General features: G+C 36.6%; 1 protein-coding gene across 15 annotated transcripts in view; it reads left to right on the forward strand.

The window, feature by feature from the left end:
- The window catches only part of ROBO1 (roundabout guidance receptor 1), a 1123100-nt gene that overhangs the window by 1057643 nt on the left and 49028 nt on the right, over window positions 1-16429 (forward strand). For 10 of the 15 annotated variants that reach the window (XM_067034889.1, XM_067034895.1, XM_067034892.1 and 7 more), the window contains 4 exons: window positions 2658-2855; window positions 7106-7132; window positions 8555-8597; window positions 15473-15627. In XM_067034889.1, the coding sequence (XP_066890990.1) occupies window positions 2658-2855; window positions 7106-7132; window positions 8555-8597; window positions 15473-15627 (423 nt within the window). The remainder of the gene's footprint in view (window positions 1-2657; window positions 2856-7105; window positions 7133-8554; window positions 8598-15472; window positions 15628-16429) is intronic. The other 5 variants (XM_067034886.1, XM_067034888.1, XM_067034894.1 and 2 more) reach the window with 1 other exon arrangement.

The following is a 16429-nucleotide window of genomic DNA, read 5'->3' on the forward strand; positions in this document are numbered from 1 at the left end:
ACAAAAGATAGATTGATATGTAAAAGAGCATTGGAATATGACATATGCTAATTACTTAGAAAGTTAAAAATGCAATGTGTGCTTCAAAAGTGCTTAGATGTATAAAAAAGAAACACAAAAACCTGACAGAAGCCTTAGTTACCACACTTCCTGATAGACAATGTGGCATGAACATAAAATTCAAATTTATTGGTTACCAGTAAAATCTGAAACAAACAACAAAAAAACAGCAACAAAATTATAAATGGAAAGGGGAGAGAAAAGGGTCAGATATTAAGAGGTGACATTTAAATTAAGTAAGATACGAAGAAGTATATAGTCAACTTTGTTTGTTCCTAACACATCAGAAGTTAAGCATTAGTAATATTTCACGCCAGGTGCTAAATTATGAAAATGAATCAGATACATGAATCTTTATATATCACAAATAAGTATATAGTACTGTTGCATGTTGATAATATTGATGACATCTTAGAAATTATTTCAGAACAAAATTCCACTGTGAATAAACTTGGTTGCTATATGTAATGAACTTTGCATTCAATTTGGAAACGGCTATTGATGTTCCAGTGTTAAGACTGCTACCTGCTGTAACAGATAACACTTGCAGAACTTCTGGAGTGTAATATAATAAAGTCTACCTGAAGTCCAATGGTTGTAGCTATGGAGGGTCACAGGCTGATAAGGCGTCCCTTCTTTAACATGGGGCTTCCAAGGTTGACCCTGGGCCAGAAGAAAGGAAGAAAAGAAACACATAGGGTGGAGGAGGGTTTAAATGGCACATGTCTGGAAATGGTGCACGTCATTGCTGCACAGAACTTGGTCTTGTGATTCCAAACAGATGAATTGGCAACACTGCAAAATCAAGTAACTGGCTAGGGAGCTACCTCCCAACAGCTCTATGCTATGAGAGTACCATTCAAGTCTTTAGTGGAGAGCTTGCTGCTTCTGCCACAGCCATTGGCCAGAATTTGATTTTGGGGTTATCTTTTACAACTAGCACTTTTTTTTTCAACAGAGATTATAGCATACACAACTTTTAAGCAAAAAGAGCTTCGTGGTTTATTTCTGGTTCATTTATTCCAAAATTTTAAGGCAATACCAAAAACTGTTTAAAAATTGCTTGATGCATCTGTTACAACGTTATCTAAGGTATGGGGGAAAACAGTCTGAACGTGGATCTTTTTACTCAAATAGTTGCCTAGTTTTGTGAAAAGTCAGTATTAACTTATTAAAACTGAAATTAACAGTTACATGGTGATGACCTTATACATTGTCATGTCATTTACTTATTTTGTATAATATATGACTTCCAGTACTGGGTTTTCAAATATGAATTAGAAAAAGGACCATGTGTAATTTTATTTATTTAAGATTTAAATCATGGGATTTAAGGGTCAGATTGGTTTCCTTGAAATTATAGATGTGTTCCAATTTTCCATATCTTAATATAGCCTCAGCTGCAGTGAGACAAAGACTGAGGTACAGAGAGGCCATTTTAATTCATTAGTCACACCACACTTTATTCTGTTAAGCCCATCTGGTCGCCTGCATGGAACCTCTCTTGGCTGTCTCCATAAAAATCTGAAGCTACCCAACTTAACCTTGCACAAATAGCCATGAAATCTATAAACCTAGCAGATACAAAGGGTGTAGTAGAAATAAAAAGAAGAGTCAGCTTGGTGAACTTTCAGAGGATGAAGGATACCATAGATAAAAGAGTCTGGAACATGAAATAAAACTTTCAGTCAACAAACAGTTGAAGGCAGGTGACGGCAACTGCTTGTGAAAATAGGTTTTTCAGACTTGACCCTCCATAGAATGAAATCTGGAATTCTGTTCAAGAAAAAAAACAAATAAAAAACACACGCACGCACAACGTGAGTAGCGGTTTAGCCTTTTTACGTAGAAAGGGGTGCTATTTTCCTAAGACTGTTTCCTTAGCCAGTGAATGCTGCTTATTTTACCTGCCAGTGTCTTAACAGGATGCAATGTCATTTAATAAGAAAAAATAGTCAGTAAGCATTTTCTTCTGTTTGAGAAATGTTATTCATAACTAATGAGTTATACCAGTTATTTTTCTTGGAAAAAAATAGAGTTTTGGACTGAAACAAATGTTTCTACTTTAAAGCAGGTGGTGTTAGCAGAACATTGTCAGAGTCAAATGCATGGCTTCAGTAGTTGTGGCACACGGGCTCAGTAGTTGTGGCACATGGGCTTAGTTGCTCCGAGAATAGCCATAAATTCTATCAATTTTTAATTGTTGAATCACAATAGCTGACAGAAAACAGGGGACTTTTTGACTATTCATAACACTTGATAATTCTTGCCCATATTTAATAAACGTTCTTATAGCTATTGCTGGCCATGGTTATTATTTTAAAAGGAAGATTTTTCATAGTTCTTTCAATGGTAACATGATTTTAATTTTTCATTAGTTTTTTATTAATGATTCTACTTTTTATAGACCCTTCTAAACATAATTTCAAACAATGTGTTTCTGAGGCAGTTAAGCATCTTAGACTATTCAAGGGTGGGAGGAGGGGAGATACACACACACACACACACACACACACACACACACACACGCATGCACAATTTTTTTTCATTGTCTCCTTGAGTTTTACACCCAAATTAACCCAAAGACGGCTTTTCAGATTCTCATGGAAACCCCGTGTCACCTGAGGACCTAGTCAGCCTTGCTCAGCAGATCTCAGACGTTGTGAAGCAGCCAGCGTTCATCGCAGGAATCGGGGCCGCCTGTTGGATCATTCTTATGGTTTTTAGCATCTGGCTCTATCGACACCGGAAGAAGAGAAATGGGCTGACTAGTACTTATGCGGGTATCAGAAAAGGTATTCGTTTTCCAAAGTTTTCCATATTTTGCTATGTTGACTAAACTCTTCATTTTGATCTGTGACTCCAAGTTATTCATGGTTATCATATCCTATATTAAATTATTTTAATATATAAAGATTTTCAAAAGTGCTTTTCTTTTATTGCAATATCTAGGTGTAACCTCCTCTTGAGTATCAGTACTACAAATAGGCTTATCAATTTCAAGCCCAGTTCCTTTAAAATGTATTTCACCAGGGTAGGTCTACACTTCGTTGTGATACCATTCCCTTGTTCTCTTAGGGGATTACTTTATTACTTCATATTCTGGAGGAAAATTTTTAATCTCCTTGTCACAGGAATTATAAATACAAGCTTTGGACTGTCACACAACTTTGAAGGGAGTGTTGTTGCCCTTTGTAAAGCTAAAGAGATTATTTATAAATAATGATGTTCCGATTATTTATAAAATAGTTTCTTAATAAATGTGCTTCAGTTTTCAGAGAGAGGAGGTTTAGTACCTTTTTATTGTTAAATTTAAAGTTGCAGAGCTGAATATGTATATACTGTTAATGGGTGATGATGATTTGTTAAAAATGTGTTTACAGTTTAGAAGAGAAGGTTTATTTGGCTGCAATTGTTTACAATTTTATGGATGAGCCAATTATGCTAAGGATTTCACGGACACTTTTACCGCATATTCTCAAAGTCTGTAGATTGGTGGTTTGTATTTGATATTTTTTGATGAGGTTGAGGTTATCTATATTTCTCAGATATAGATAATCCTTTTGCCTTTCTCTCCTCAAATAGCTTCATCAGCTCTGGGCATCAGATCTGGGCTCTAAGGCAGGGTGATTGTAAGTCCCAGTTTTCAGGCCACCGTCCCAATTTATGTCTTTAGTCCAACTAAATTATTTACAGTGCTCCTTTGGCTCTTAAAATTGTCCTAGTTTTTGGATGGCAAATTTTACATTCACCCTAGTTACAGGGTCCATACTTTAGTCTAAGATAACACTTTTGCTGCAAAACAAATTTAAAGAGGATGACCAGTAAACACATACCCCCCTGCACCATCACCACCCTTTACAAAAAACTGTCTACATATTTCCTAAGTGAACATTTCCTACGTGGCTTGGCCAAGTCATTTTCTCTGATCAATGATATGGCAAAGTCAGAATTTGTTAGTGCTAGCTAGACCTTTTCTCAGTGAAAAGTTCTCCTGAATATCCCTCTACGCTTGTAAAACAGTCTGGGACAACAGTCTGAAATATTTGTGCCCTTGGTCCCAAGGGCTCTTGGCAAGAGTCAACACAAATTCATCACCCACACTGTGGAAATCCATGAATGTGCCTCCTGTCCATGGCTCCACAGCCGTCTCCTCATGTACATACGTTCACCTTAGTGTTATCATCCTTAAATATGTTTTTTTCAGATATGTGTCCCAGGCAGAGATAAAGCAAAATGTCAGTATCCCTGCCTGTGAAATGGAACACGAGGGCTGGGAGATTACTGCAAAGAGACCAGGTGCTCCTTACGTATACAAAGTAGATCAATGTCAGGCACACGTGTTACCACATAAAACCTTTGACTGAAAGACAAGGCAGAGAAGGGGTGTGTGTGTGTGTGTGTGTGTGTGTGTGTGTGTGTGTGTGTGTGTTGTGAAGCTGGGCAGGGGCAGGCTGTCGGGAGTTGTGTGTTTGAAATCCCATTTGAATGAAGAAAAGTGACTAATTAACATCTAGACACAGTCTCCTGAATTCCCCAGGAATCCTGTATTTTATATGGCCATAAAGTATGATAGCTGTGTAGTTGTAACAATTGAATGCTCTCTCTTGTCTTGAAATCTAAATATGTGACATGAAACCCTCTTCCCTTCTGAAATGTTTCTTTTCTTATACTAATGTACTTTAAGCATGCTGGCAAATGCCTATGTGCTCTTTCTGCAAAACCTGTTCAACTAATATCATTGTCCTTTTAACTAGCTTGTGTTTAAGCAGAAATCATGGAACATAATTACAAATGTAATTGGTGAGCATTTGATTCTGCTTTCCTCACTTTGCCGTGTTAGCACATTTTCATAATTCTGGTTGTATGCAGTTTTTAAAAGTGCATCCTGAAATCTTAAATTGTCTATGCCCGAAACAATGCTGGTAATTCTAAGAAAAAAGGAAGTGAAATATTTTAAAGAAATAGCCTGTTGACCTATAAACCATCAAACCAGAGTGTGGCTTTGGGTAATAGTGAGCATTTTTAACATTTCCCCCCTACATTTATCTGGAGGTCAGCTCTCTGCTTGTACCCCTTGTCCACATACATCCACGTAGTGGGAGTTTATTTTATTACCGGGAGCTTTGAGAATTAAGTTGTCCTTTGGTGTACAAGCTGTAAAAATTTCATTTAGACAGAACTCTTTTCATCTCTTCTTCAATTCCTTAAACTGAAGTTAGCAGTTGGCTAGGAATACTGACAGGGACCTTTCATTTTTTGCCTGGGTCCTTTTGATTGTAAATTAATGTTCAGGCACTGCATTCTTGCTTGAGTAGCTTTACTTTCAAATGTATCTCTTTATTATTTTTTATGAGGACTAGTTACTATGGCTCTGAATTTTTGATTGTAGCTAAATTACATTGACTCTCTGAAAAGACCTGACTGAAAGAAAACACAATAGAATTCCTAAGACAGAGACTGCTGTGCAGCAAAGGAAGCCCAGTGTATAAACTGGATCCCAAGCATTGAGGGTTTTGTTTTTGTTCTTCCTAGTATGCTTAGAAATAAAATGGTTTGGTAACAAGTGACAGTTGTAAAGGATGCTACGGGCATTTGAATTTGCAACCCCAGAGCTTCAAGTAAATTTCTTGGAGACATTCAAATATGAAGTGGAAAATACATTGTTGGCAGCTTTTTGATTCGTGATAAGTCATCAATATTCTACTTGGTGTGTATTAAGGATTTCTTAAAAGCCAATTTTAGTCTGCAAGGAAGTAATGTAGATTTCCTTGCTTTCTTTACCAGAGCAGTGTTTACTTTAAATTAATGTGAAGAGCTTGGAAAAAAAAATCAGCCTCCTCTCTCTATGAAATGACATGGAAATAGCTGTGGTGTTATCCAACACCCAGGAATGAGAGAAGATAGGAAAAGTGGCATAGGCAAGGCTGCTACTTTTGAGGTCTGCAGTTCAATTTCAGGCATTATTGATTGGATTAAGATTTATAACTGCAGAGTGAAGGTTTTCAGAGGGGCATTATTGTTCTATTGTTCAGCTTTTGGTGTGGTATTTTTAAAAAATGCTCAGCCTACTTCTAGAAAGCTTCTAAATGTAAACTATAATAGAGAAGTTAAAGTTTAAAACTCCCCGTTTTTCCTGTCCATTCACAAATTTCTATCATGACAAAAATGTAGCATTACACTGTTTATATGATAAGTATCAGGCATTTCTTGGCAGTGAAACAATTCAGTTTTATGGGTTATTTTGTTCCAGTTCTTTCTTTGCTTGCTGCCTTCCTTTCTTCCTTCTTTCTTTCCTTCCTTCTTCCTTCCTTCCTTTCTTTCTTCCTTCCTTCCTTCCTTCCTTCCTTCCTTCCTTCCTTCCTTTCTTTCTTTTTTTCTTTCTTTCTTTCTTTCTTTCTTTCTTTCTTTCTTTCTTTCTTTCTTTCTTTCTTTCTTTCTTTCTTTCTTTCTTTCTTTCTTTCTTTCTTCTCTCTCTCTCTCTCTCTCTCTCCCCCCCTCCTCCCTCCCTCCCCCTCTCTCTTTCTTTCTCATTTTGTTTTTCTATCTTTCTCTCTGTCTCCTTCCCTCTGTCTCTCTTTCGATGATAAATACTTAAATGCACCTAATAGTTAGCCCACTTTAATAAGCATTTACTTTAAGATTTCCAGATAAGGTTTAGGCAAGACCCTGATAATACTTGTTTAAGAACCCATTATCCAATGTTTGGAAATGATTAATAGTAGAGGACTCCTGTTTGTACTAAATCCAAATCCATGAGGTAAATCTCTATTACTAAATGCAGGGGTCATTTGCAGGCTAACTCAGCACAATCCACCCCCCTCCCATCCTAGAACGTCAGACCCTTCGAAATGGTACCTCAGAGACAAGCTTCTTTTTTTAACCTCAGATTTGGTTTTATTCATATATCAGAGTGTCAGAACTACTGGCCTAGTGATTTACATTTGTTTTATGTTCAGCTGTCTGCTTGATTTATACTAATGTGATATGTTCCCTTTCTCTCTTCAGCTTAATAACTGGTTTATATTTTGTTTTGATTTTTCAGTCCCGTCTTTTACCTTCACACCAACAGGTATATATTTGCGCTTACCCCCCCTCCTTTTCTTTGTTAGTTTGGCATGTGGTGCACTATTGTGTTTCTGTTTTTATTTCACTTTCTACAGTAAGCTGGGGGGAAAGGACTCACAGTGGAAGACAGTACTTCATTTACTCATGCCAGGCATGCACTTGAAGTAGAAATGGTTGGTGTTGCTTGTCATTCCTTCAATGCCATTACTTATTCGTGACTCCGCATTGCATCTTAGCCTTGTTTGCATGTGTTTCATTAGATGGACACACTGTTTCTACCCTCAGCATGATTTAACATGCTAATGATCACATTGATTATTTCAGACTTGGCAGTGCATTTTTTTCCCTTAACGTAAGCTTTCAGGTTTTCAAACAAAAATTTCTCTCCCTTGTAATTCTCTATCCTTACAATCAACATTCTTAAAGGTAACCAACACATCCGGCATATGTGAAAGATAAAACTTGTCATTTTCCTTAAGTCCAAGTACTAAGATTCCATTCCATTCAGTTTCTTTCAAAGTGGGTCCTCTTCTTTCGATTCACCTTTAGTAAAAGAGGTACCTGTAGCCTTGCCTTCTTGGTTTTAATCCAGTTATTATAATCACTGGGAGCAGTTATCTCTGCTTAACAGACTCCCAGTTTGGAGTTCTAAGTAGCAGAATTTGGCAGCTTTTAGAAACATATTTCTTCTTAGAAAATGGGTCTGTATTTACAGAAAAGCTAATATCCTTAACCCCTTCCCTGACTATGTGCAAATCTTTTTCTTTTATGGCTAAATTTTATACCCGTAATTTATTAAGCCGAGAATGCTTTCAAGAGCATTAAAATATATTTTCACTATGTATACATGTCTGATGAAAATATACCGAGAAGGGTTTTCACAAGCCCCAATAAAAACTAGGTCTCATTCATTACTAGTCACCACTTGGCATACATCTTTGTGTGTGGAGAGAAGGAAGGTTTATTTTAACGTTTATCTTTGTCTTACTGGTACTCATATTTCTGGGGAAACGGTCTGGTAGGTTTTGTTCTTCCCAAATTTAAGATTCCACTTACATAAAATCATGAAATTACATGATCTAATAATAAATTCAAAATCGGAATCTATGAGAATGTGAAGGTACAAACGTGTAATAGTTATAGTTAACAAGAGTGAACTGAAGTTTGCTTCTGCTTAGTTTTCAACCTTGTTGGCACGTAAAGAAAATAAAAATAACTTTTATCTAATTCTGTACCGTCTTAAAAAAAATACTAGTTGAATTGGAAATCTGCTATTTCCTGTGATGAATTTTTGCAATGCTTCTAAGTAGAAAGGAAGAAAACATGCCATTCTAGAAGTATGCTCATAAATGTCATAGCTTTTGATATGTAAACACAAACATGTCTATTAATTGTTCCTTTTTTTTTTTTTTTGGTAACATTCCAGTAACTTATCAGAGAGGAGGCGAAGCTGTGAGCAGTGGAGGGAGGTAACTATCCTGCTTGTTTTGTAGATTCTCAGGGGAATTCCAGGTATTTCTTCTTGTTTTCATCGATGACATCACTTTCTTTGCTTAAAAGGTTTAACTTAAAGGTGAAATTTGTTTAAATATTTCGGAAATACTCCATTCTGTTGTGCTGTGGAGCCAAGCTTGTTTACATACAAATGCACTTGATTGGAGCGGTTGCATCTTAGTCAGCGGACACCAGAGGGAGGACTTTAACCGGGAAAGACAGACTTGCTGATTTAGCAGATGGTTAAAAGGAGTTAAAGTAATTGAGCGATGGCATTTATGAAGATGAAGAAATATAGCTAGTTAACAGATACTATCAAAGAAAAAGTGTTCATTTGGAAACCTGCTGAACACAGCATTGGCTTATAAGTTGTTGTAGTTTATGTCTGTTTGTTTGTTCTTGTTATGAATTCAACATAGTTCAGTCTCCATTTGCCGGGAAATGTGTTGAAATAAAAGGAGAATCTAGGTAGCTTGTTAACACGGAGGGTTTTTTTTTTTTTTTCCCTCTCATTAAAATGAACCTCAATCCTACATTTATGATTTTTTGGTAATTATTATTCAGTGAACTTTAATATATTCACAGAGAAATCGCAAATTGATGTGACAGGCGGCTGAAAGGGGCTGAAAGAAGGTATAAGTTACATGAGTCAAGCTTCAGGATTTTCTATGATAATTTTTTCTTTTCAAAAACAGTAACCTCTAGCTTAAGGTGTAAGAAAAAAAATCCTTTTGACCAAAACCATTTTCTAATTCAAATTCAGTTAACTTATTGAGTGTCCTGCTTTGTGTAGTTAGATAATGTGGTTGCAACTGGAAAAGATAAAAATAAGAAAGAGTGGTGAAAAAAATGTTGCACCTTTAGCAAATGCTGTATAAATTTGACAATTAGCACTAGTCTTTTCTTTCCTGGGTACTGCTGCTAGCTTCCTGTTTTCATACCTGTGAAACAAAGCCAGCCACTGAAAGACTCCAAAGCTAGGGAGGTCTTCATAAGGAATAAATCCACTTGATTCAGGAATTAAACCAGGGCATGTCTTTGCATCCGGGGCAATTCTGTCTAAATCATACCCCAGACATTCATGAAACAGTCTCTGGCCTAACAACATTCTCTCGTGGATAAATCTGGGACCTGATGATATAACCACCTCTCTACATGTGTATATTCATGACGGTAGACTTCAGCTTTCTCATTAATCAGATCTTGTGAAAATGCTTAATGAGCATCTTCTGTGGGTTCTGCACCAGCCTCTGTGCATGAGTGCGTGCACAGATGTGCTTTCTCACACACACACATGCACACTCATATAAATTATGTCTAATTTCTGCTGTAAAGAACTTTCAACCTAGGTCTACCAAATTATCAAGGAGGAAATGATGGCAGGGATCTCTCAGTACCAAATGCTAGTTTCTTCAGCAGGACTGAAAAATTACAAAGTTCCATTTGGAAAGCTCGCTAAATCATACAGGATTAACCTTCTGAATGTAAAAAATAGTATAACAGTGAAATGGATTTATTTTAAATACCAAATAGAAATGATCGTTTTACCAAATAAAATGACAAAAAATGCTGGAATGTTATAGAGCCCACAGTTAAATAAAGATCTTAGAGTTAGTGCTCCAAATGACAGTTATATACACAATTTTAAATTTATTTATTCATCAAACCTATTTATTGAATACCTACAGTGTGACAGGCAGTGTCCTAGTTGCCTGGGATGCGTCAGTGAGCAAAGTCAATAAAAGTTCCTGTCCTTCTGAACGTTACATTTAGTAGGGGAGATAGAAGATTAATAAGAAACATTTTTTTAAAAGTCAACTCTATAGTAGAAGCAGTTGGTGAGTGCTTTGGAAAAACTAGAACAGGGTAAGAGCATCAGGAATGCATTAGGAAGAGGTCTCATTTTCTAGCCGTTTGTGAGTGAGTGTGTGCGTGTGCGTGTGCGTGTGTGTGTGTTCTGTGTATGTGGTGTTGTGTGCGTGTGTGTGTTCCATGATCCAGTGTGGTTAAGAGAATGAACAGAGAGGGAGTCAGACTCTTGTACTCACTTCTGTGATGCCATCCCTTAAACATTGGATTTCCTCAGGCATCTCAGACTCTGTGAGCCCTCACTGTATCACCCAACTCATCTGGTTAATGACACCTAAGTCAAAATGTCAAGTCATCCTCTTTCCTGCGTCTGTTACTGCATTTTGTTGATCCTACCTTTTTCCCCCTTCACTATCGCTGTATTGTTTCACTTCAAGCTCTTTTTGTCCCTTGTCTAATCTGTTAAAAATGCTCCCAGCAGTCCTACCTTCATCTACCTTCATTAGAACTATTTCCTCTTAATTCCCTTTGTCCATTGGAGCCAGAAGGAAATTTTGAAATGCATATGGATCATGTCTCTGAGCTTCTGAAGATCCCAGTTTTCAGTAGAACACACCATATTTAAAATAGCAAGTCCAAATTGGGCAGAGCATGTGAAACCCACAACCTTTAGGGCCTTGTAGGCCTCCTCATATCTCTGTGTGCCACCCCCTACAATCCACTGTGTCAACCCACCTGCCAGTCACCTATTTGCATTCTCTTCTATGCACTTATTACATCAGCCCGTAATGTGTCCCCCCTCCCCTTGTTAGTTGGCTGAGGTTCGCCTGCTGTGTCCTCCGTGAACAATTTGTGCTGTATAAATACCACAGTTAAGCACCTAATAAGAGGTAATGCGATTATCTTTTGTTTATATCAGGGGTCAGCAAATTATGGCTCTTGGTCTGAGTTTGGTCTGACACCTGTTTTTGTAAATAAAGATTTATTAAAATACAGCCAGACTCATTTGTTTACATATTGTCTGTGACTGCTTTCCCACCACAATGGCAGAGTTAAGTAGTTGAAACAGAAAATACATGTCCCGCGAAGCCTAAAATGGTTGCCCTCTAATCCTTCATAGAAAGTTTTCTAACTCCTGGCTTAAATGCTTGTTTCCCACGATAGAATGTGAGATCCTGGAGTTAGAGGCTACATGATTTATTAATCAATAATTAAATGCATGAATTTTTGTAATGCAATAAATGTAATCTATTGGATTATATCCATAAATTCAATATATGAATTATTGATCTTTGAAAGATATCACCAAAAAGTATCTAAAGAAGGAAGGGATGTTATTGAGTAAACAAATGTCAGAAGACTTGAGTTCAGTTCTTGATGAGAGAAAATTTGGGGCCCTGGACATTTTCCTCTGATAAAGGAGAATTACTGATCTTTGAAAGATATCACCAAAAAGTATCTAAAGAAGGAAGGGATGTTATTGAGTAAACAGATGTCAGAAGTCTTGAGTTCAGTTCTTGATGAGAGAAAATTTGGGGCCCTGGACATTTTCCTCTGATAAAGGAGAAGGTTGAGAGAGAAGGAGAACCTGAGAGCTCTCCTTGTTCTCAAAACTGTGAATTTCGCTCTACACATAAAAGGGAAAATGAGGATTGCGGTAAGCAAAGAGACCTCTTCTAAACTTAAAAAGGGCAAAGGATTTGCAATGTAATCCAGTGGCAGATCATGGATATTAAGTGGCTGTTTCTATTCACTTGTTTTCCTTACCTCACACATCTCGATCTCCTCTTCCAAACAAAGAAAACCTAGTTAAAATCCAAACCACAGCAGAAACCAGGAAACAGCAGAGAAAGCCTGAAGAAAAGCATAGCAAAGTCAGGCTAACCAGGTCGAGAATGCCAATAGCACATTTCCTGGTAGTGGGGGGTGAGAAAGAGTTCAGGCCTTGCTTCTCTTTGAAGAACTGACCACTCTCAGCTCTATCCCTTGCTTCTTCCTGGGCTTCAGAATTCTTTCAAGCTATCAAAAGAAAGAGGAGACAGCCTATAGGCAACCCTTGCTGCTAGGCCCCTTCACTATTATCCCCAGCCCCTGGACCCTTTAGTATTAGTATTTTATTTTGTGGTTTAGGAGTTCAAATAGGTTTGTTTGTTTGGTTGTTTGTTTGTTTTTGGAGTGAGTGATTGGAATATCTGGAGTAACAGGAGCAGAGGAATTGAAGGTAATTGCCACATAATTATTTAAGTGCATTTGTCCTCTTTTCCTTTGTGACACAAAACTATCCCTTTAATATAAGCTGGAAGTTAAATTTGGTTTTTGAGAGCCCTAGTCTCTTCCTTTCCCTGATAATATCTTTTTGAAAACAAGGAAAAAATAGGCAAAACTCACATATATTAGCATGAAAATATAACAACTAACATATTATATGGATATATATGTATAATATGGTTGCATTTATATATATATATAAAATATGGTAACATTAATAATATTTCCAATATATATTAATCACTATAACCAGCACTGTGTTTTGCTTCTGCTTCATTTCTTATTTGGGGGCAGCTAAATCCGTCTCATACACACTAGATCACCTTAAATGCATAAAGATAGCTTCAGAGATTGTTAGTTTTTAAAGACCCTAACACCCTTATCAGAGTAGCTACATATGACCTTGACTTCCTCAGAGTTCTCTGAAATATACCCATAGCATTTTAAGATTCATTATGGGCTGGTAATCATGACTCACCCTTCTTCCCTAAATAATTAGCATTCCAAAGACAAATCTGAACTGAAAGCTAGGATGTGAATAGTTAATCCTACTTCCTGTTGGAAAGCTGCCATACATATGAAAAGTTCTTTCAGCCTCTGATGATATCAAAACGTTCACTTTTATTTATTTTTTTTAATTTATTTATTTTTTTCAAAACGTTCACTTTTAAAAGTGTTTTTCTGAGGGAATTGTAGCATAAAAATATTGTCTATTCCTTTTGAAACATGTAAGACAGGCTTGACCCGTACTTCAAACATCCTATAATATTTCTACAGTATCACATATGGAGATTTATTTTTAATAATTTAAAAAAAAAGAGAAAATAAGGAAGGCTAAAGACTACTAGATGCAGAATTTCTATAACCAACATTGATTTCAAAAGCTCCAGATATCTGTGATACAGCTTGCATTTAAATGTTTTAAATTTTAACAGGTCAGCAACATTGCTCTTCAAAGCATATTTTTATCAACAATTTTAATAGTAAATTTATTCAGTTTTAACAGTATTATTCTGAATGTTTAGACTTCAGACATTACCTCACTCTTCCTTTCATTAAGAATGTTTGAGGGTTTTAGGAAATTTCAGCTCTCTCCAGTATATGTGTTTATAGTATTCTGGCTTAGAGTGTGGATTCTACAGACAGACTACTTGGATTTGAATACCAGCTCCGCCAGTCACTCACTTTGTGTACCCATGCACAAGTTTCTTAACCTTTCTCAGGTATATCAGTTTCCTAATCTTTTTTTTTTTTTTTTTTTTTTTTGCGGTACGCGGGCCTCTCACTGTTGTGGTCTCTCCTGTTGCGGAGCACAGGCTCCGGACGCGCAGGCTCAGCGGCCATGGCTCACGGGCCCAGCCGCTCCGTGGCATGTGGGATCTTCCCGGACCGGGGCACGAACCCGCGTCCCCTGCATCGGCAGGCGGACTCGCAACCACTGTGCCACCAGGGAAGCCCTCAGTTTCCTAATCTTTAAAATCTGAATAATAATAGTAACTACTCTGTAGATTATTAGAAGGATTAAATGAGTTAATACATATAAAGGTCAGAACAATGCCTCACACATTGTAAACAAAGCATAAACATTCATTTTTATTACAGATATATGTATACACACATATATACGTATACAGATATATAACTTATAAATCCATATTTTTCATTTGAAGTGAATTATTCCTCAAATAGCCATCATTTGCATAGCAAGTTTCCTCGCTTGACTCTCTGTATGCCAGCATAGGAACCATGGTGAGTGAAATGTCAGGTTTTTGCTTCCCAGATAAATGAAAGTGTGGTTATTGCACTTTAGCAAAGAAAATGAAACCATGAAGAAAATCTTTTCAGACTCTGTAGTGCCAGTCTGTTTATTTTGGATCTGACAGTACATCATGCATCATCACCTCTTTTGCTGGATTATCAAATGGAGTCAGTATTCGAAAAGGACCTCAGGATTTCCATTCCTGGACTTCAGTCTGTGTCTCTGGCGCTGGTGGTCCAGGGCTGCCTTTAATAACTGCTGATGTACTTTGCATTCCCAATGCACAGTGAAAGAGGATTAACATCTGTCGTGCAAAAAAAAAAAAAACCATGAACGCTAATATTTCTTACAGTGGACATCGTTTTACCAGATTTAATTCAGTAGCTTTCCTTTGTTTCTATAGGACTTATGGCATCCTACATTGTCACCATCAGAAAATGTTGACAAGCTTACAGAACTGTGCACTGAAACACTGATGAGGGTCTCTGCAAAATGTCACAGAGCCCCAAACTCACTATCTCTGAAACATGGTTTTGAAGAAAAATATGCAAATGTGCTTACTGTGCAGCATCCTTTATCTCAGTAAAGAAGCTTGTTCCATTTTTTAATGAAGTTGTGAGAAGGATCATTATTTTTTAATGGGTCAAAAATTAAGAAATGCAAACTGTCTTAACGAGAATATTCTTTACGCTACTAAAACATTACAAAATATGAGTATCCACATTTTTTAGATTCCATGTTTGATTTTTAGCCACTGTGACTGAAGGCGGAGTAGAGCATTACAAATGGTACAATATTTGTCTCACTGTTTACAACATAATGGCTGAGGCGTGCCTCAGAACAGTACATTATAGTTGCCTTGTCTGTAAAATAAAAGGAATTATTATATCTTTCAGCATAGTTGACCAAATTATTTGTGAGAATAGTGAGATGAAGAATTTTCTGGAATTCTGAGTAGGAAATATCATTTGCTACTTATATAAAACTTGCTTTTATACATATTTTTTTCTTTAGGCCAGGACTTCTCAACATCAGTGAACCTGCCACGCAGCCATGGCTGGCAGACACGTGGCCTAATACTGGGAACAATCACAATGACTGCTCCATCAACTGCTGCACAGCAGGCAATGGAAACAGCGACAGTAACCTGACCACGTATAGCCGCCCAGGTTAGAGGCACAGAGACAGCTTGATAGGCAAGCTTGGCCTTGTTAGGAACAAGCCATGAGGAGATAACTTCCGTTTTCTTCTCCTTAAACTGAAAAGGAAATTTAATCAACATTTTCATGAAATAGTAACCATTGTTTAGCAAACTAGCCTGATTCAAATATTTTCTCCATCCCTATATCTCCACACCTCACCCTCCACCCAAAAAAGTTTCTCGGTGTGCAAAGGGAGAATGGAGAATATAAATTCTAGAATAGATAGCAAATAAGGAAAAATGAAATTATATGAGTATTCATCTTCATAAGAATGTATGTAATTATAATTTTAATTGTAGTTATTTATAGTATTGATTTTAAAGATTTTAAGAATAAAGCAGATCAAAAGATCCACAGATCTATAGTTTGAGTGAACCAACTTTTTAATAGCAGCAACAATAATAATAATAATTTTATGGTGGTAATAAATAATTTTAAATGGAAGCTAACTGAATTTCAAAATTAGATTTTTATAGTATACTAGTAAATCCTAAAATACAAGAAATATATATCTCTTGCAGGTGTGTATACTAATACTAATTTTGTATTGTGTCTTTTTGGTTCAGAAATATGTGTGATAAATTGCTTTTTAAAATCTCATGCTAAAATATGACAGTAAAATTTGAATGTAGAATATGCAATATGCAAAGGAAAAAACAGAAAATTACAAATAATTCTACAACAAACCTTTTAACATTCATTCACAATATAGGAAATATAAAAAGAATCATAAAGAATCAAAATACATGACTATAGAAGTAAAATGGAG

Source organism: Kogia breviceps, chromosome 5, assembly GCF_026419965.1.
Source record: "Kogia breviceps isolate mKogBre1 chromosome 5, mKogBre1 haplotype 1, whole genome shotgun sequence".
Classification (NCBI taxonomy): Eukaryota; Metazoa; Chordata; class Mammalia; order Artiodactyla; family Physeteridae; genus Kogia; species Kogia breviceps.